The sequence below is a fragment of the Cucumis sativus genome, chromosome 6 (genome assembly GCF_000004075.3).
Source record: "Cucumis sativus cultivar 9930 chromosome 6, Cucumber_9930_V3, whole genome shotgun sequence".
NCBI classification, from domain to species: Eukaryota; Viridiplantae; Streptophyta; class Magnoliopsida; order Cucurbitales; family Cucurbitaceae; genus Cucumis; species Cucumis sativus.
This window is the reverse complement of record NC_026660.2, coordinates 5837008-5853337: the sequence shown is the minus strand read 5'-3', so window position 1 is coordinate 5853337 and position 16330 is coordinate 5837008. Positions and strand designations below refer to the sequence as shown.

Here is a 16330-nt window from a genome sequence, read left to right as displayed (position 1 = left end):
AAAAATGCCAAATTTCTCATTCTGACTCTTTAATCTCAACCCTTCCTTCCTTATCACACACACACACACCCCTTTCCCCTTTCCCTCTCCTTCTCCTTCTTCCTCTTCTTCCTCTTCTTCCTCTTCTTCTTCATTTCCTTTCCTATTTGTATTTGGATTACACCTTCCTTCCAATTCCCTCTCTCTTCGTTATCCATTTCTTCTTCTTCTCCAATTCCCCTATTCCCCTCTTCTTCTTTTTCTTCAGGTCATTACTGTTTCTCCATTAATGCCTTCCTTTTTATTTTATCTCTCCATTTCCTTCTTCATTCAATACATAATACATAATCTTTAATGGGTTTCCTGTTTTCAGTACTTCCCAAAAAACAATGGCACCAAGGAACAGCCATGGCAAGCCTAAAGCTCACGATAAGAAGAAGAAGAAAGAAGAAAAGGGTACTTTTGTATTTTCAGTTCTATAACACTATCTCTCTACACAAATTATTATTGGGTTTTCTTCTTCCTTTCATATTATTATTATTATTTATTTACTTTGGGTTTTGGTTTGCAGTTCTTCCAGCTGTTATGGATATCTCTGTTCTTCTTCCTGATGACACCCTTGTTGTCTTAAAGGTCTCAATTCCCTCCTCCTTTTCTTCCTTTTATTATTTCTATGGAATTTCAATGTCACGTGTAAAACTCTAAACTTTCAACTCCAAATTAATAATACAAACTTTATATATTAATTCAACTTTATTGTTTTCTCCTTTCAAATACTTTTTAAGAATTTTCAAATTTTAATTATCACTGGTAGATGTTTTTATCCATATCATAAAATTGAAATTATTTACCAAATATAATTAAAGTATAGAGAAATTTAATAAAGATTATGTATTTAAAAACTAAATGAAAGCATAGCATAATATTTAAAACAAAATACTTGTGTTCGGATTAAATTTTGTTACTCTTATGTGACATATTATAGGAGAAACTAAAAAGCTTAATAAAATCTATTAAAAATTTAAATTATGGCTTTTGTTCATTATTAACACATTAATACAACAATTTAACATAAATTCATCGTAATACATAACAACATTAATTAATTTCAAATTACTATATTAATATTTTGAGAAACATTTTTTCGTCGTTTGAATATTTATGGTAAAACAGGATATAAAGTATTCAAAAAACGAACATATGCTCTTTTGTACAACAATAAAATGTTAAAAAGTTACCATTATTAATTCTTATGAATTTGATAAAATCTTTAAATTTATCAAATATTATTTACAATGAAATTCTAATTTTCTTTTTCTTTTTCTTTGAATGAAAGTTTAATTTGAAAATGATTTGAGTTTGGATTAAAATTGTTATTGTCAAACATAAAGAAATAAATGTGAAAAATAGAGTGACGGTAGGGAGTGTTTCATAAAGCAGGGAATCTCAACGGACAAAATAATAGACGTTCGTCGCCTTCTTTCTGTCAAGACCGAGACATGCAATATTACCAATTTCTCCCTTACACATGAGGTAATTTTTTTCTCTCTCAAACAATTCTCTTGAAAATACTTATAAATATTAATGATTTTATATTCAATACTTATAAATATTAATGAAATTTTATTTATATATGTGATAGACCATTATGGGTGTTATAATAAATAGATATATATTTTTTACTACATATAAAAAGTAAAACTTTGTTGTATTTATAAAGTGGTTAACTATGTTAAGATGAATTGTTTTTGTTTATTTTTTAAAAATGATTTTGAATTTCTAAGATGAAAATGACCTATTTGTTGTAATTTATTGAAGTCGAACAGATGAATAGTTTATGTGTTATTTGGTAGATACAAAAAGTTACGTTTTAAAAGCTATTAGGACTCGTAAAAGAAGTAACTCGTGTTTCTTGTAAATATTGTTACATCTCTCCTGTCTTTCTAGTGTAGATTACTGTAATTAATTGAATGTTGGAAAAATAATTTGTGTATCTTATAAGATGAGAGAGTTCTCTTCGTATTTACAATATTGGAGTTTACTAATTTTTGTTAACCAAACATTTTTTTGAAATTTATGAGCTCTGATATCATATTAAACAAATATGAGAATTCATCTCGCGTATGTTTAATGTTTTTTTTTGTAGCACTCTCAATTATTGGGTTTGAAATGAAGTTTTGAGTTTTGGTTATGCCTAGGTTTAAGATTGCTATTGAAAACCATAAAAGGATTATATACAAATTTTCACTTATTTAATTGCTTGGTAATGTAAGTGACAAATACTACCGATGAAAATATTTTCATCGTGTCCTAACAAAATTCACAAAACATAAAAATAAGCAATAAAATGTTACAAATATAAGTACAATATAAATAATAAAAATGTTAATTTCTTTTTCAAATTATGAAATGTTTATTTACTCAATTTTTGTTTTTACTTTAATAAAGTCTCTATATTTGTTATTTACCATCGTAAAAAAAGATAAAATATTTAACTTTACTTGTGTGTGATTTTTTTTATCTAATTAAATTGTATTCTAAACTTAGGTAATTACTACATTTTGTATCCACAATTAATTTTCCTAATTAACCTAATAATTTTAACAAAATACAATTTAAAAAACTCATAAATTTGAGTAACAAAAGGTTATGTATAAATGAGTATAATTGGATGAAATTGAAAACTTTGGATAATGAACCATACAACTTGACAAGAAAATTGATTCTTTTTTTTTTCCAAAATATTACCCAGGGGTATTTCGGTCATTTTGTAATTTCATAATTTGTTTTGTTCTGTTTTAAAAGGTAAGAGGGCCTCGGTTAAAAGATTCGGTGGACGTGTCCGCACTGAAACCGTGCACCCTAACGTTAGTGGAAGGTATGAAACGCTGCCGTTTAGGGAACATTTCTGATTTCCCGCTCTTTCTCTACTTCTCATTGTCTTATCTTTTAATTTATTTAATCATATTCGTCTCGTCGACGGACAGAGGACTACGACGAGGAGCTTGCGGCGGCGCACGTCCGGCGACTCCTTGACGTCGTCGCTTGCACCACGTGTTTTGGAACGTTACCTTCGGGGAAGGATCAGAATGGCGGTAAGCTTGACGGTAATGGCAGGAACTCGTCCGGTGCGCTGGATAAGAAAGCGAAAAAGTCCCCGAACTCCGCTGCTTCGACCATTTCCGGTAAGTTCGACGGGTCTGCAGCTAAGCAAGATGATTCGGAGGCGGAGATCAGCCATTCGTGCCCTAAACTTGGAACGTTCTACGATTTTTTCTCTCTCTCCCACCTCACGCCTCCTCTACAATGTAAGTCTCTTCTCTGTGGTTTCTGTTTGCATGCTTGTTCGGTTTTATATGAAAGACAAATTAGTTTTGTTCTGAGAGAATTATTGTATGTTCTCTCTTTCTCTTTCCGGTAGTGTTAGTTATTTTTAGCATTTCGTAATGTTGTATAAGCTGATGGTGCTGTAGTTATACGGAGAGTGACTAAGCAGGCAGTGGATGGAATTTTGCCAGACGACCATCTCTTCTCGCTTGAAGTAAGTTGCCATGTTCTTCTAGTATTCAAGAATAACGTCGCTCTGTACATGACTATGGCTATACTTTTTTAGATTTATACTGTACTGATGAATTTGGCCGTTTTTCTTTCTTTGAATTTGTAAGGCCAAGCTTTGCAATGGGAAGGTTGCGCGCGTGGAATCTTGCAGGAAGGGATTCTTTAGTGTTGGAAAACATCAGATTTTGAGTCACAACCTGGTTGATTTATTACGCCAGCTGAGTAGAGCCTTCGATAATGTCAGCTTCTTACATTCTCTCTTATCGGTTAATTCTCAATTTTTTTAATAAAATTTATATACATTTATATTTTTGCATAAAATTTATATACATTTATATTTTTACGTAGCTGTTATTTGAATATTTTGTTTCCTTGAAGAATCTGTATTTCGTGTTGTAGTCTTCTTGGATATGTTGTAACAGGGTGGAGTCAGCAATTTTTCATATGTGGGTGCAAAATTTTACGCATTAATACTTCTTGTGTACATAATTTCAAATTCCAAAACTTGGGTAGCAAATTAGTGAGAAAATGTGGAATTCTTTAATGCTTTTATATAACGTTCTTAGTCTAGAATTAGTCGAGAGGAATAAATTATTCAATGAGATCTTCACATTGTGAATGCTTCTTAATGACTATTGGATGTCAATTTTGAAATATTCATGCTTCTAATATCCACTAGTACTAGATACAAATTAACAGTACTTTTGTAATTTCTCTCTTCTACGTTTACGTCGAATAGTGTAAGGTTTGCTGAAGAGAACGGCAAGCTTTTATTTTGCTGAAGAATTTTTATTATCATGAATTTCAGTATTTTTTTAATTTAAGATTCTGAAATATTGGTTGAAAAATTTCTGATGTTTCAGGCATATAGAGATCTCATCAAAGCATTCTCAGAACGCAACAAGGTTGATGGTGTTTTTTTTTTTGGTTGGTAGTATGTACTACTTCTCATTTTTAATTTCTCTCTTATAGCTATTCTTGAATTTCCTTGCAGTTTGGAAATCTTCCTTACGGGTTTAGAGCCAATACATGGCTTGTTCCTCCTGTATCAGCACAATTGCCTTCAGTTTTCCCTCCTCTTCCTGTGGAGGATGAAACATGGGGAGGAAATGGTGGCGGTTTAGGAAGGGATGGTAAAAGTGACTTGATACCATGGGCCAGTGAGTTTCTATTTCTAGCATCTATGCCTTGCAAGACGGCAGAAGAGAGACAGATTCGGGATAGAAGGGCTTTCCTTCTGCACAGCCTTTTTGTTGATGTAGCCATTTTCAGAGCCATTAAAGCAATTAAACATGTTATAACAGTGTCAAAAGTGGACCGTTTAGTTTCAGAGGGTGAAGTTCTCTTTACCGAGAGGGTAGGGGATTTAAAAGTAACGGTTGCAGCAAAGGATGTTCCTGATGCAAGTTGCAAGGTAGATACCAAAATCGATGGAATACAGGCCATTGGAATGGACCAAAAGAGCCTGGTGGAAAAGAATTTATTGAAGGGAATCACTGCTGATGAAAATACTGCTGCCCATGTAAGATGTTTTCCATTTAAAGTTTCATTCAACAATGTCTGTGGTTGGATTGGTGTTTTTGTTGTTACTTCAACTTTCTAATTGTTTCTGTTTCTACTTTAGCAGTTAGTTTTTATGGCTTCCTTTTCAGTCATCAATCATTAAGTTTTTTATTGGGTATAGGATACTGCAGCCCTAGGTGTCATAAATGTGAGATATTGTGGTTATATCTCCACAGTGAAAGTTGAGCAGAAAGAGAACGAGAAAGTTAGTTCTCAATATCAAATCATTGAACTTCTTGACCAGCCTGAAGGTGGTGCCAATGCCCTTAACATTAACAGGTATAAATAATCATATTAAATGGTATTGCAATTTCCTCCCAATTCTCTACATGCAGATTATGTATATGTACTGTCACTTGTTGCAGCACTTGAACATAATTTCTACCTTTGGTTTTTGCTATGAGGCTCGTAAATATAGGTCAAGTATCTTATTTAGGCCAAATTACAAGTTTAGCTCCTGAACTTTAAGCTTCGTGTCTAGTCGTCTTTAAAATTAAAGTACAGTATAGGTCCTTAAACTTTCAATTTTTATGTCCAATTGGTCAATTGAAATTTCAAATTTATGTCTAGGAGATCCTTGAGACTTACTAATTTCCAAGCACTTTAATTATTTGACCTATTAGATACAAAATCAAAAGTTGAGGTACCTATTAGACATAAAACTAAAAGTTCAAAAATTTATTAAACACTTTTTAAAAGTAGGACTAACTAGACACAAATTTGAAAATTTGGGGACAAACTAGGAATTTAACCTGATTTGTATGTCAATTCTGCTCATTGCCTTTTGTTAACAAATATACCACCAAATGTTTGACCGAGCCATTGAAATTTCTAAAATTATTTTTAATTATCTGAAAACACTTCTATCTTTTGGTAGTATTTGGCCATGTTGAAGTATTTGTAAAACCTTAAAAATTATGTTGGAACTCCTATTGCTTCCGTGACGGTTGTTGCTTGCTCTTAAAATTCTTGGTGGATAAGGTGTTTTATTTAAATCAAGTTTGAGCAGTACCTAGAGTTCACCTTAAACTTCCTATTCCTTCGGTTGACACTTAAACTAACATTTTGATTTTATTCACACACAATTAAAAAGTACGGATCTAATTTTTGAAGACAGGATGTTACTTCATGTTGTTATGTGTTATTGGCGTTGACTATCAACAAGGAAGATGTCAAAACTTTGGTTTGATGCCAGAGCTTTACTTGTCCTTAGTCAGGCCAGTTTTTTTATGTCACTGAGTGTCTGATGAGTCTGATCTCGGTATTTTCTTACAGCTTGAGATTATTGCTCCACCAAACTACACCTTCGGAGCATAACAGATCTCTCACACATTTGCAAAGTATGGATCAAGAAGAGCTTGGTGCTGCCCAAGCTTTTATAGAGAAACTGTTAAAAGAAAGTCTTGTCGAGCTTGAAAAGGAGGAGACACAACCTAATCATTTTGTTAGATGGGAACTTGGAGCCTGCTGGATTCAACATTTGCAAGATCAAAAGAACACAGAAAAAGATAAGAAACCATCCAGTGAAAAGGCCAAAAATGAAATGAAGGTGGAGGGACTTGGGACACCTCTCAAATCTCTTAAGAATAAGAAAAAGCAAGATATGAAAACATTAAAGATGCAGTCTAGAAATGATTCCAGTTCAGATGGCATGACTGGTGAAAACGATGCTTCTTCGTGTGAAGCTGAAAACGAAAAAAATTCAAAAGAAAATGAAATTGCATTAAGGAGGAAGTTGTCCGAAGAGTCCTTTGATCGGCTGAAAAATCTGGACACTGGTTTGCATTGCAAGGTAATACTTCTTTGAATGCTGTTGCATCTTCCACCATCAACCATACCTCAACTCACTTATTATTTTTTATTTCAGTCGATGCAAGAATTAGTTGACTTGTCGCAGAACTATTACGTGGAAGTTGCTCTTCCAAAACTGGTAAATTTACATTTAATAGTTAGATACTTATTTATTTTTGTTGCATGTTAATATTGTCATGGTGATTCCCTTTTCTAGCATTTATCATGCTTTACAGGTATCAGATTTTGGTTCTTTGGAGCTTTCACCAGTTGATGGCCGTACTCTAACAGATTTCATGCACACAAGAGGACTTCAGATGCGTTCACTTGGTCATATTGTAAGTTCCATGATGTATCCGTGTCATACTTACGCAATTTCTTGTTGCTTGTTTTCTTGTATTTATATCAACGAGCTGAAAGGTGCAAAATGAACATGCCGTGGGTTGTTTTACTTTTGCTCTATCTTGCCAATCTTCAAACAAGCTTCTCCTTTCAGATTCTTTCTTCCATGATTTAGATCAATTTATTATGGTCCCTCCTGTTGAGCCGGGTATGAATGAATGAGGTTTTAGAAACAACCTTTTTAGCTGCAACATCTCGCAATGTTTATCTCATTCTTTCAACTAGTGCTGCTCTTTGTTTTCTGTTTTGACCTGACTATAATTTATAAATCACATATATCAGGCTAAAACAGCTTGACTTTATATATTGGACTATGGAATATGGCTTATATGTATTTATGTACGTGTGTGCATATATATACCTTAATGTATTTTCTTTAAAATATTAAAGATAATACTTCTTTTCCATTTGATTTTCATTAATTAATTATATTTTTTTGGAGGCCAAGAGAATACTTCTATAAAAAAAAATTGAAATTTCCTTTATCAGTTGATATTATATTTGAGTTCTGTTACCTTGTTAGGTCAAGCTTTCAGAAAAGCTCTCACATGTGCAATCACTCTGCATACATGAGATGATAGTACGGGCTTTTAAGCATATTCTTCGGGCTGTCATAGCTGCTGTTGACATTGATAAAATGGCTGTTTCTGTCGCTGCTACATTAAATCTGCTCCTTGGGGTTCCTGAAAATGTGGATCCACAAAAACCTTGCAATGTTCATTCCCTTGTCTGGAGATGGCTGGAGCTATTCTTAATGAAGCGATATGAATGGGACATAAGCAGCTTCAACTACAGAGAATTAAGAAAATTTGCAATTTTGCGTGGCATGTGTCACAAGGTAATAACTATTAAGAACTTCATTTCAGTTTCAAAATCCTATTCATAGGGATGGGGATCCATTCTGCAGTGCTATATATAAATTCACCTCCTACATTTTATGTGACTTTATTCTTATTAGCTCTTTCATGTATTAAGACATTTTTGCTAATGAAAGATCAAAGAACATAAGCAGTCCAGAAAAATCAACTCAACTCAATAGGAACACCCTCCCCCCCGAACAAAAGAAACAAAAAAAAAAGAAAAGAAAAGAAACGAAAGGCAAGAAAAACTAAAGATAAGTTTACAAGGAAGTGTTCCAACTTTTGAGGATATGAGCCCATGCATAGTTATAGAACTCTTTGTTCACCACCTCTTCGAGACCTCCCCATTTCTCTAATATTTTACTTCTTTTTCTAACCAAAGGCTGCACAAAATAGCAAAAAAGGTTGCCCTCTGCGAGGGGTCTTCCTTTGCCCCTAAATAGAGGATAGAAGATCTCCTTCAATATTGCCAATCAACATCATTATGATCCACAATAGGAAGAAAGAACAACATATCATGGGAACAATTACAGTAATTTGTCTTTTATTTTGGAAAGGGAGACAATTTTGCCAATGCAAGATTTATGATTATTTGAAGTTAGGGATGGAAACAAGGTTATAATTGTAATTTTGAAACCCTGAACAAACTCAAGTGGCCGAAGGTTATTTCTTGTAAAATGTCTCCTTGAGACCAGATATGCGCTGACTTTTAGGAACTCTTTAGGATAAGATGAGGCCTCACCTTCTTATGGCAGGTGAAGGCCTTGACTTTTGAGTGTCTTGCCTTCTTGAGGGGCCATGAGCTTCAGAAAAGCATGACAGGTTATAAATGATAATTGAGGCCTGTTTCTAACGTTCTCTTACTGTTTATATTTTAGGTGGGTATTGAGCTGGTTCCACGAGATTTTGATATGGACTCTCCATTTCCGTTTCAAAAATCAGATGTTGTAAGCCTGGTCCCAGTGCATAAGGTGATTGAATGGATGCTTAACTGTAGGATACCTTTTTTAATAATGTCATGAAAATAAGAATGATTGAGTTGAATTTGCATGCCATGCAAACTTCTTTCAGCAAGCAGCATGTTCATCCGCAGATGGAAGGCAGCTTTTAGAGTCTTCGAAAACAGCTTTAGATAAAGGAAAACTTGAAGATGCTGTAACCTACGGTACTAAGGTATGCTATTCACTATCGTGGTTTTATTTTTCCTTGTTGTTTTTTGGTTAGGAGGGTTTATAACAGGTCCAGTTCTCAAAATTAAGTACTCCTAGAGGCCTTTACCTCCTGAGTTGTAGTGTTTAAATGTACAAATTAATTGAAATTCTTGCTTGGTTCTTCCTTTCCTACCTCAGGCTCTTGCAAAACTCGTTGCAGTTTGTGGTCCCTATCATCGAATGACAGCTGGAGCTTACAGCCTCCTTGCTGTAGTTTTATATCACACTGGTGATTTTAATCAGGTAGTTAACTCATTCTGAAGTGTATCTTATTGGACCATGTACGGCACCTTCTTTTTGTTCTAGCTTATTTATCCATTTCCATAATATATATATATTGGGAAGGAAGGTATTGAGTTGAAAGTTAATTCTTTATTTTTCATTATAGGCTACTATTTACCAGCAAAAAGCCCTGGATATCAATGAGAGAGAATTGGGACTTGATCATCCAGATACAATGAAGAGTTATGGGGATTTAGCGGTTTTCTATTACAGACTTCAGCATACAGAGTTAGCTCTGAAGTATGTCGTCCATCCTCACTACTATAGAGTCCCTAACTTACACATTGTATAAAATGGGTCCAGGGTAATAGAAAATGTATATATGATTTTTTTTTATTAATTTTTTAGTGATCCAATATATTCTTAGGGCCGCATGCTAAAGCTCTCTTTCCAATCAATATTTGTCATCCATAGCCACGCTAGGATTACTGAATGAGTTAATCTGTACAATTGTCCCTGATGAATTTCCATATTTGTGATTTACATTATGTATCCAGTTAAATTCTTAACCAAATATTGAATATATTAATTTGATGGTCGCCAATGAATTTTATTTGTTCTGCAATGGCCCATCGATTGGCCTATATGTTTTTGAGATATCACTAAAAAAAGTTTGTTGTTTAAAAAAATTAGGTATGTAAAACGGGCTCTCTATCTTTTACATCTCACTTGTGGCCCCTCTCATCCCAACACTGCTGCAACATACATCAATGTGGCTATGATGGAGGAAGGGCTTGGAAATGTGCATGTTGCCCTCAGATATCTCCACAAAGCTCTCAAGTGTAACCAACGATTACTTGGCCCTGATCATATTCAGGTTTTGCCTTGACTATACTTATTTTAATTTTACCCCTTTTCATAGAAATAAATTAATTTCTTTAATATCTGAGCAATAATTACTAGGGTTTTCTGCTCTAATCATAATGGGTCGTACTAAAGGATATACCTGAATCCGTGGGAAATTTATGGCATAATGGTGTAGGCTTTAATGCTGTGGCTCAGTAGCTTTTATTCTTTGATCATCATTTCTCATTCTTTCTTCCTTAACCCATACATATAAATTTGTTAAAATTTTAAACCTGTATCATTTTATTTGTGATAAATGAGTTCATATAGTCATCACACTTATTTATTGAGCTCTGATTTAGGTTTTCTAATTTCTTCAGACAGCTGCAAGCTACCATGCTATAGCCATCGCACTCTCACTAATGGAAGCATACCCTTTAAGTGTTCAACATGAGCAGACAACTTTGCAAATTCTGCGAGCAAAGCTGGGCCCAGACGATCTGCGCACTCAAGTAATTCAAGATATCTGCTCATCTAGAGGACTATAACATTGTTGTTTCTTTTTATTGATAACAATTTATATTCATAATTGTATAACATTATCAAAGAAGGAAGCTGGCTATTTCAAATAATACCTTTTTGCTCTTTTAAAAAATTTTGTTCTTAAAAACTTTCCTACCTTCTCATGTTAGATTTAATCTTACAGGATGCTGCTGCTTGGCTAGAATACTTTGAATCCAAAGCTTTTGAACAACAGGAAGCTGCAAGGAATGGTACTCGGAAGCCTGATGCATCAATAGCTAGTAAAGGCCACTTAAGGTAAATGCCATTTTCTAATTTTTGACTTGTAGGTCAATTTGACAAGTAGCGAAACTGTAATGCAATTCTATGCTCTTTATTGGTTGCTTTTACAGGTTTACTATTGTGTTTTTTTCTCTGTTGTTTTTATTTGCATACTTGATGATGCATGCAAATGAATTTTGGTTAGCTGAACTTGGAACAAGTTAATTTTTGTGTGCTTGTCCTTGTCAATTATAGGAAGTAATTTATTTAACAGTCGTTTTCCTAGGATCTTTTGCCTGTTTTATGGCAAGAGTCTCACTTGCACCACATGTACAAAATAGACATGGAAAAGATAATTTTAGATCTGAAATCCAGTATGCATTTTCCCCATTTCCTTGCATCATACCTCATCAGTTTTGAATTAAAACTTTTCATATCCATATTGTGTTTGCTCTCCCTTTTTTGGGTTATTAGAAAATTAATTTGTTCTTGTTCCTGCTGTATGATGCTTTTAGTGATTATGCAAGTTGTAAAATTGAAAAAACCTGAGAAATATTACTTTAGAGCTTATTGTTATAGTTTCTTCTTGATTTAGACATATGATGCTTTCAATCCTAGGGGCTAGAGGTTTGAATCCTCGAATCCTCCAACCCCAGATGTTGTTGAACTCAAAAGGTCATTGTTTCTTCTTTGAAACTTGGCAGTGTCTCAGATTTGCTCGACTATATAAATCCCAGTCATGATGCCAAAGGAAGGGATGCAGCAGCAAAGAGAAAAAACTATATTGTGAAGGTAGTTTAATGTTAGTCATAGTTCGATTAGATAAGGAATCAACTAAGGTGACTTCATGTATAGTTAGTTTCATAAATGGTTAATTGATGATCCCTGGTAGGAAAGTTTTAATTACTTATAACTTTAGTCATGTGTACACTTGGTTATGATGGAAATCGAAATTTTTTATAAGGTTGGGGCAGAAACATTTAATTGTCTTTGACGATGCACAATGCTTATTACCTCCATGCCAAAAGATAAGTGGGGTATCTATTATAAAATGTCTCTTCAGATGAATCTTGTTTTCTTTTTAAGAAAAAAATCTTATATAGATACTTTTTTCAACATCATATTTTTCCTTTGGGCAAAAATTGTACTAATAACTGTTTTTCAAGTTATAATTAATAATGAGTAGATGTCCCCAAGGTGTGGCCTCGTTTGCAAGGTATTGAGGTCTCTTGATCATATCGTCTTTGAGCTCCCAAGTTTAAACTTTCAAGTGAGCTTGATACTAAAAACCTTTGATGCCTCCCGAGTCTGGCCCTTGGGGTGGCCATGGGTACCCTTGGGTATAGGAAAAAAAAGCTTTGACCCTAGTTATAAGAAAAAAAAAAATTAACGAACAAAGACAGGTCATTTGTTACATCGATTAAACAGCATTTAAAAAACCTTGCTGTTGCTTTCTTCCATACGTAGTTTGCTTGTTCATCTCATTATTCTTTTCTCCTTGCAGCTTAAGGGAAGATCTGATCATAGTGCAACCATGGCACACGGTGAAGAATCTCCCCAAGAGACCTCAAAAGAGGTTTCTGATGAAGAGACACTTGTACTTGTACCAGGGGATGTTCCGAGTACAGACGAGGAGACTACCACACCCGTTGAAGTCCAGCAGCCTGTTACTGAGGAAGCTGCTGAGGAAAGGCCAAAAACTGTAGATGATGTCATATCTGAACTCCACCCTGAAGGAGAAGATGGCTGGCAATCAGTTCAAAGGCCAAGATCAGCTGGGTCATATGGGCGGCGGCTGAAGCAACGTCGAGCCACTTTTGGCAAGGTTTTTAGTTACCAGAAGATGAATATAGATGTTGAGAGTGAAGCTCATAAACTGAAGAATAATAATCCAAACAGTCGATTCTATGTGTTAAAGAAAAGAACAATATCCCATGGTAGTTATACGGATCATCATTCTATGAATTCCTATCAAGGTTCCAAATTTGGGAGAAGAATAGTGAAAACCTTGACTTACAGGGTTAAGTCAATTCCCTCATCTACAGAAACTGCAACAGTGGTGTCGGCCACTGAAACTGCTGACAAGGTCAGTTCTGTAGTAGATTCTGGTAGATCCTCGACTCCAATTGATGCTAGCTCATTGAAGAATACAATAGTTAGCCTTGGAAAATCACCTTCATACAAAGAAGTGGCTGTAGCCCCACCAGGTACTATTGCCATGTTGCAGGTAAAGGTTCCTCAGAGTGATACAACTGGTGCTGAAGAACTCAGAGTTGAGATACATGAAGAAAAATCAAATGAAATGAAGGAAATCTCTAACATTTCTGTTGTGGAATCTTCAGATTTATTGGAGAAGGATAAACAAGTTGAGGAGAAGAATGATGAAACTCAGACAGGACATACTGTGGAAAATAGCCCTTCTCAAATGGTGTCTGAGCCCGTAGAAGGACTTCAATCTTGTGTTGCTGATGTGAATGAAGTTGTAGAGGACAATGTACCTGAGGATAGCACGACCTATCCTGGTGGATCTTCTGAAAGTAAACCTGCTGTGGAGGATCTATCGAACGACTTTGAATCTGACAATTTTGACTCCCATGAACAAGCTGAGGATTCAAAGGACAAGTCATCAGTTTTAAGTTCTGGCGACACTAGAGGACTCAATAATAAGAAATTATCTGCTTCTGCAGCTCCATTTAATCCATCACCAGTTATCATACGCGCTGCACCTGTGGCCATGAATATAACAATTCCCGGTCCTCGTGGCATTCCACCGTGGCCAGTAAACATGAATATTCACCCAGGGCCTGCTTCAGTATTGCCAACAATTAATCCATTATGCTCATCTCCTCACCAACCATACCCATCCCCTCCACCAACTCCTGGTATGATGCAATCCATGCCCTTTATATACCCTCCTTATTCCCAACCACAGGCAATACCAACTTACACTCAGCCTTTATCCGTACCTGGTTATTCCCAACCAGTACCAACCAGTACATTTCCTGTAACCACCAGTGCTTTTCATCCCAATCCTTTCCCTTGGCAATGCAGTGTGAATGCTAACCCATCGGAACGTGTTCCAGGCACAGTTTGGCCTGGTAGCCATCCTGTCCCATCACCTGTTGACTCTGCTAATGATTTCATGAAAGATTTGAATGTCAATGGCGACATTTCTTTGAAAGTTCTGCCAGCTGATATTGACACCCTAGGAGAAGCTAAAAAGGAAAATAATTCTCTGCCATCTGAGCGTATGGTTAGTGAAAATAAAGGTGCTGGGATTAGTTTAGAGAATGTGGAAGAAAAGTGTAATTCAAATCCATGCATGGTTGAAACTTCAACTACCATTTTAAATGGAAATGTGAAAAGCAGTAGTGAAAATGTAGAGGAGGAGAAAACCTTCAGCATTTTGATAAGGGGAAGAAGAAACCGGAAACAAACTCTCAGAGTGCCGATTAGTTTGCTAAGTCGACCTTATGGCTCACAGTCATTCAAAGTAAATTATAATAGAGTGGTTAGAGGAAGTGATCTCTCTAAATTTACCAGCTATTCGGCAAGCAAAGAATGTACAGCTAGTGCAACATAGCTGTGGGTTGTGTCATACTTGAAGACAGATTGTTCAAAGATAGAGAAGGATATTGCTGATATTATATCCTCTAAGCAAATCGAGTTACTGGAACTGGATGTCTTCTGGCTTCATGTCTACGTATCATCCCTGCCTTGTCACTTTCATGATTCAAACAAACTCAGAGAACAATTGAGGTTTGTTTTCTAAAGCACAACCTATAAGAGACTTTTATCTTCATCATCTTTATAAGAAAACATTCTTCTTTTGTAGCATAAACAAAATATTTCTCTGATATAATTTACAAGTATACAAACTAGCATTTACGTCCTATATAGGAAGTCTATATCTTAAGGTTGATTCATGTCTCCATTAATTGAAGTAGTCAGCCATTTTCTATTTCTTAATTAAATGTTACCCCCATATTATAAATCTAATCGTCATCAGGGTCAAAGTTTGGTTCCATAATTTGCCACTAAAAGAACAAATTAAAGAGTTGGTTGGTGTTCATAGGCTTTAGTTTTGGTGCTACGATTTCTTAGGTTGGAGTTTTATTAGTTGTTAGTTAGGTTTAAGTAAGTAGTTTTCTGGTAATTGGATTGGCAGGGTTAAATCTTCTATAAATAGAGGGTTAAACTTTTGGGGTTTTTGCAAAAATATTTATGACAATCGAGCCCATGTCATAATATTTTCTAAATTTGCAAAAGTAGCAAATTTAAGAGTGATGACTCTCTAATAGTCTTTGATAGTTCCGATAGTCCTATGATTACCGTTTGATATCATTAATTTTGTTATATTCGTAATATGCAAAAAATTAGTGTCATAAGCTATTTTTTTCTAAATGTTTCTGTCATTTGATGCAATTTTCCTAAACTTTTCAGCTGCAGCTTTATTATATGGTATTTTCTCGATGTGCAAGCATGATAAACATGTGGTGAAGAATCAAACAGCTCTTGAGGTGATTCTTCATTATATCGTTGGAAAATTGGATTGCTTCGTTCAAAGATAAGTTGGTTTCTGGTTTTGGGATAGTGATAGCTGTGATTTTGGTAGGGTTAGTTTAAAAGTGTATACCACTGATTATTTCATTTATGTTTGACCCATAAACTTCTCATTCCTTTTTTTTTCTTCTTCTTCTTCATGATCAAGTTGATTAGAACCTTTTTTATGTTCTAATGACATAACAATGAGCCAAAAGAATAAGGAATTGTTCCCATTAATATCTTCAACTTCCTAATAATGTCTGATTTTGAAATGTTTTAATTTGCCATATTTGTGGTCTAAATTTTAGTATTTGGAAATTTTATATGATAGAAGTGTAACATTTGGTTTCCTTTGGATTCTTCTCTCAAAGTTAGAATGTTTAGTTGAAGTGAGCAGAAGATATGTGGGAATATAAGAGGAATTTTTTAGTACTACTCCTATACTCCCATCCATAATTTGACGACAGATGTGTCAAATGATATATAAATTCATTGTTCATTTAGTTTATGAATTCAACAGTTTTTAAAATTTACCTTTTTCACATTGAAGATAGTATGAATTCCTTTTCC

At 34.7% G+C, this 16330-nt stretch overlaps 1 protein-coding gene across 1 annotated transcript; it reads left to right on the top strand.

Moving 5' to 3' along the window:
• Positions 1 to 16047, top strand: LOC101210514 (protein TSS). Its single transcript, XM_011658447.2, has 25 exons — positions 1 to 247; positions 353 to 435; positions 551 to 612; positions 1420 to 1512; positions 2785 to 2857; positions 2967 to 3287; positions 3453 to 3520; positions 3645 to 3776; positions 4401 to 4442; positions 4532 to 5059; positions 5222 to 5379; positions 6376 to 6892; positions 6968 to 7030; positions 7128 to 7229; positions 7817 to 8131; positions 9032 to 9124; positions 9225 to 9326; positions 9503 to 9607; positions 9753 to 9886; positions 10280 to 10463; positions 10813 to 10944; positions 11139 to 11251; positions 11920 to 12007; positions 12720 to 14974; positions 15659 to 16047. Exons 2-24 carry the CDS (start codon positions 369 to 371, stop codon positions 14796 to 14798), a joined length of 5571 nt encoding a protein of 1856 aa, XP_011656749.1. The 5' UTR covers positions 1 to 247; positions 353 to 368; the 3' UTR covers positions 14799 to 14974; positions 15659 to 16047.
• Positions 16048 to 16330: the final 283 nt, after the last annotated feature.

Bases quoted from the DNA above. Each gene is read 5' to 3' on its own strand.
- LOC101210514 (XM_011658447.2), top strand. From the start codon at position 369: ATGGCACCAAGGAACAGCCATGGCAAGCCTAAAGCTCACGATAAGAAG. The intron at 9,608-9,752 runs GTAGTTAACTCA...TTTTCATTATAG, and splicing joins ACACTGGTGATTTTAATCAG to GCTACTATTTACCAGCAAAA. The intron at 11,252-11,919 runs GTAAATGCCATT...GAAACTTGGCAG, and splicing joins GCTAGTAAAGGCCACTTAAG to TGTCTCAGATTTGCTCGACT.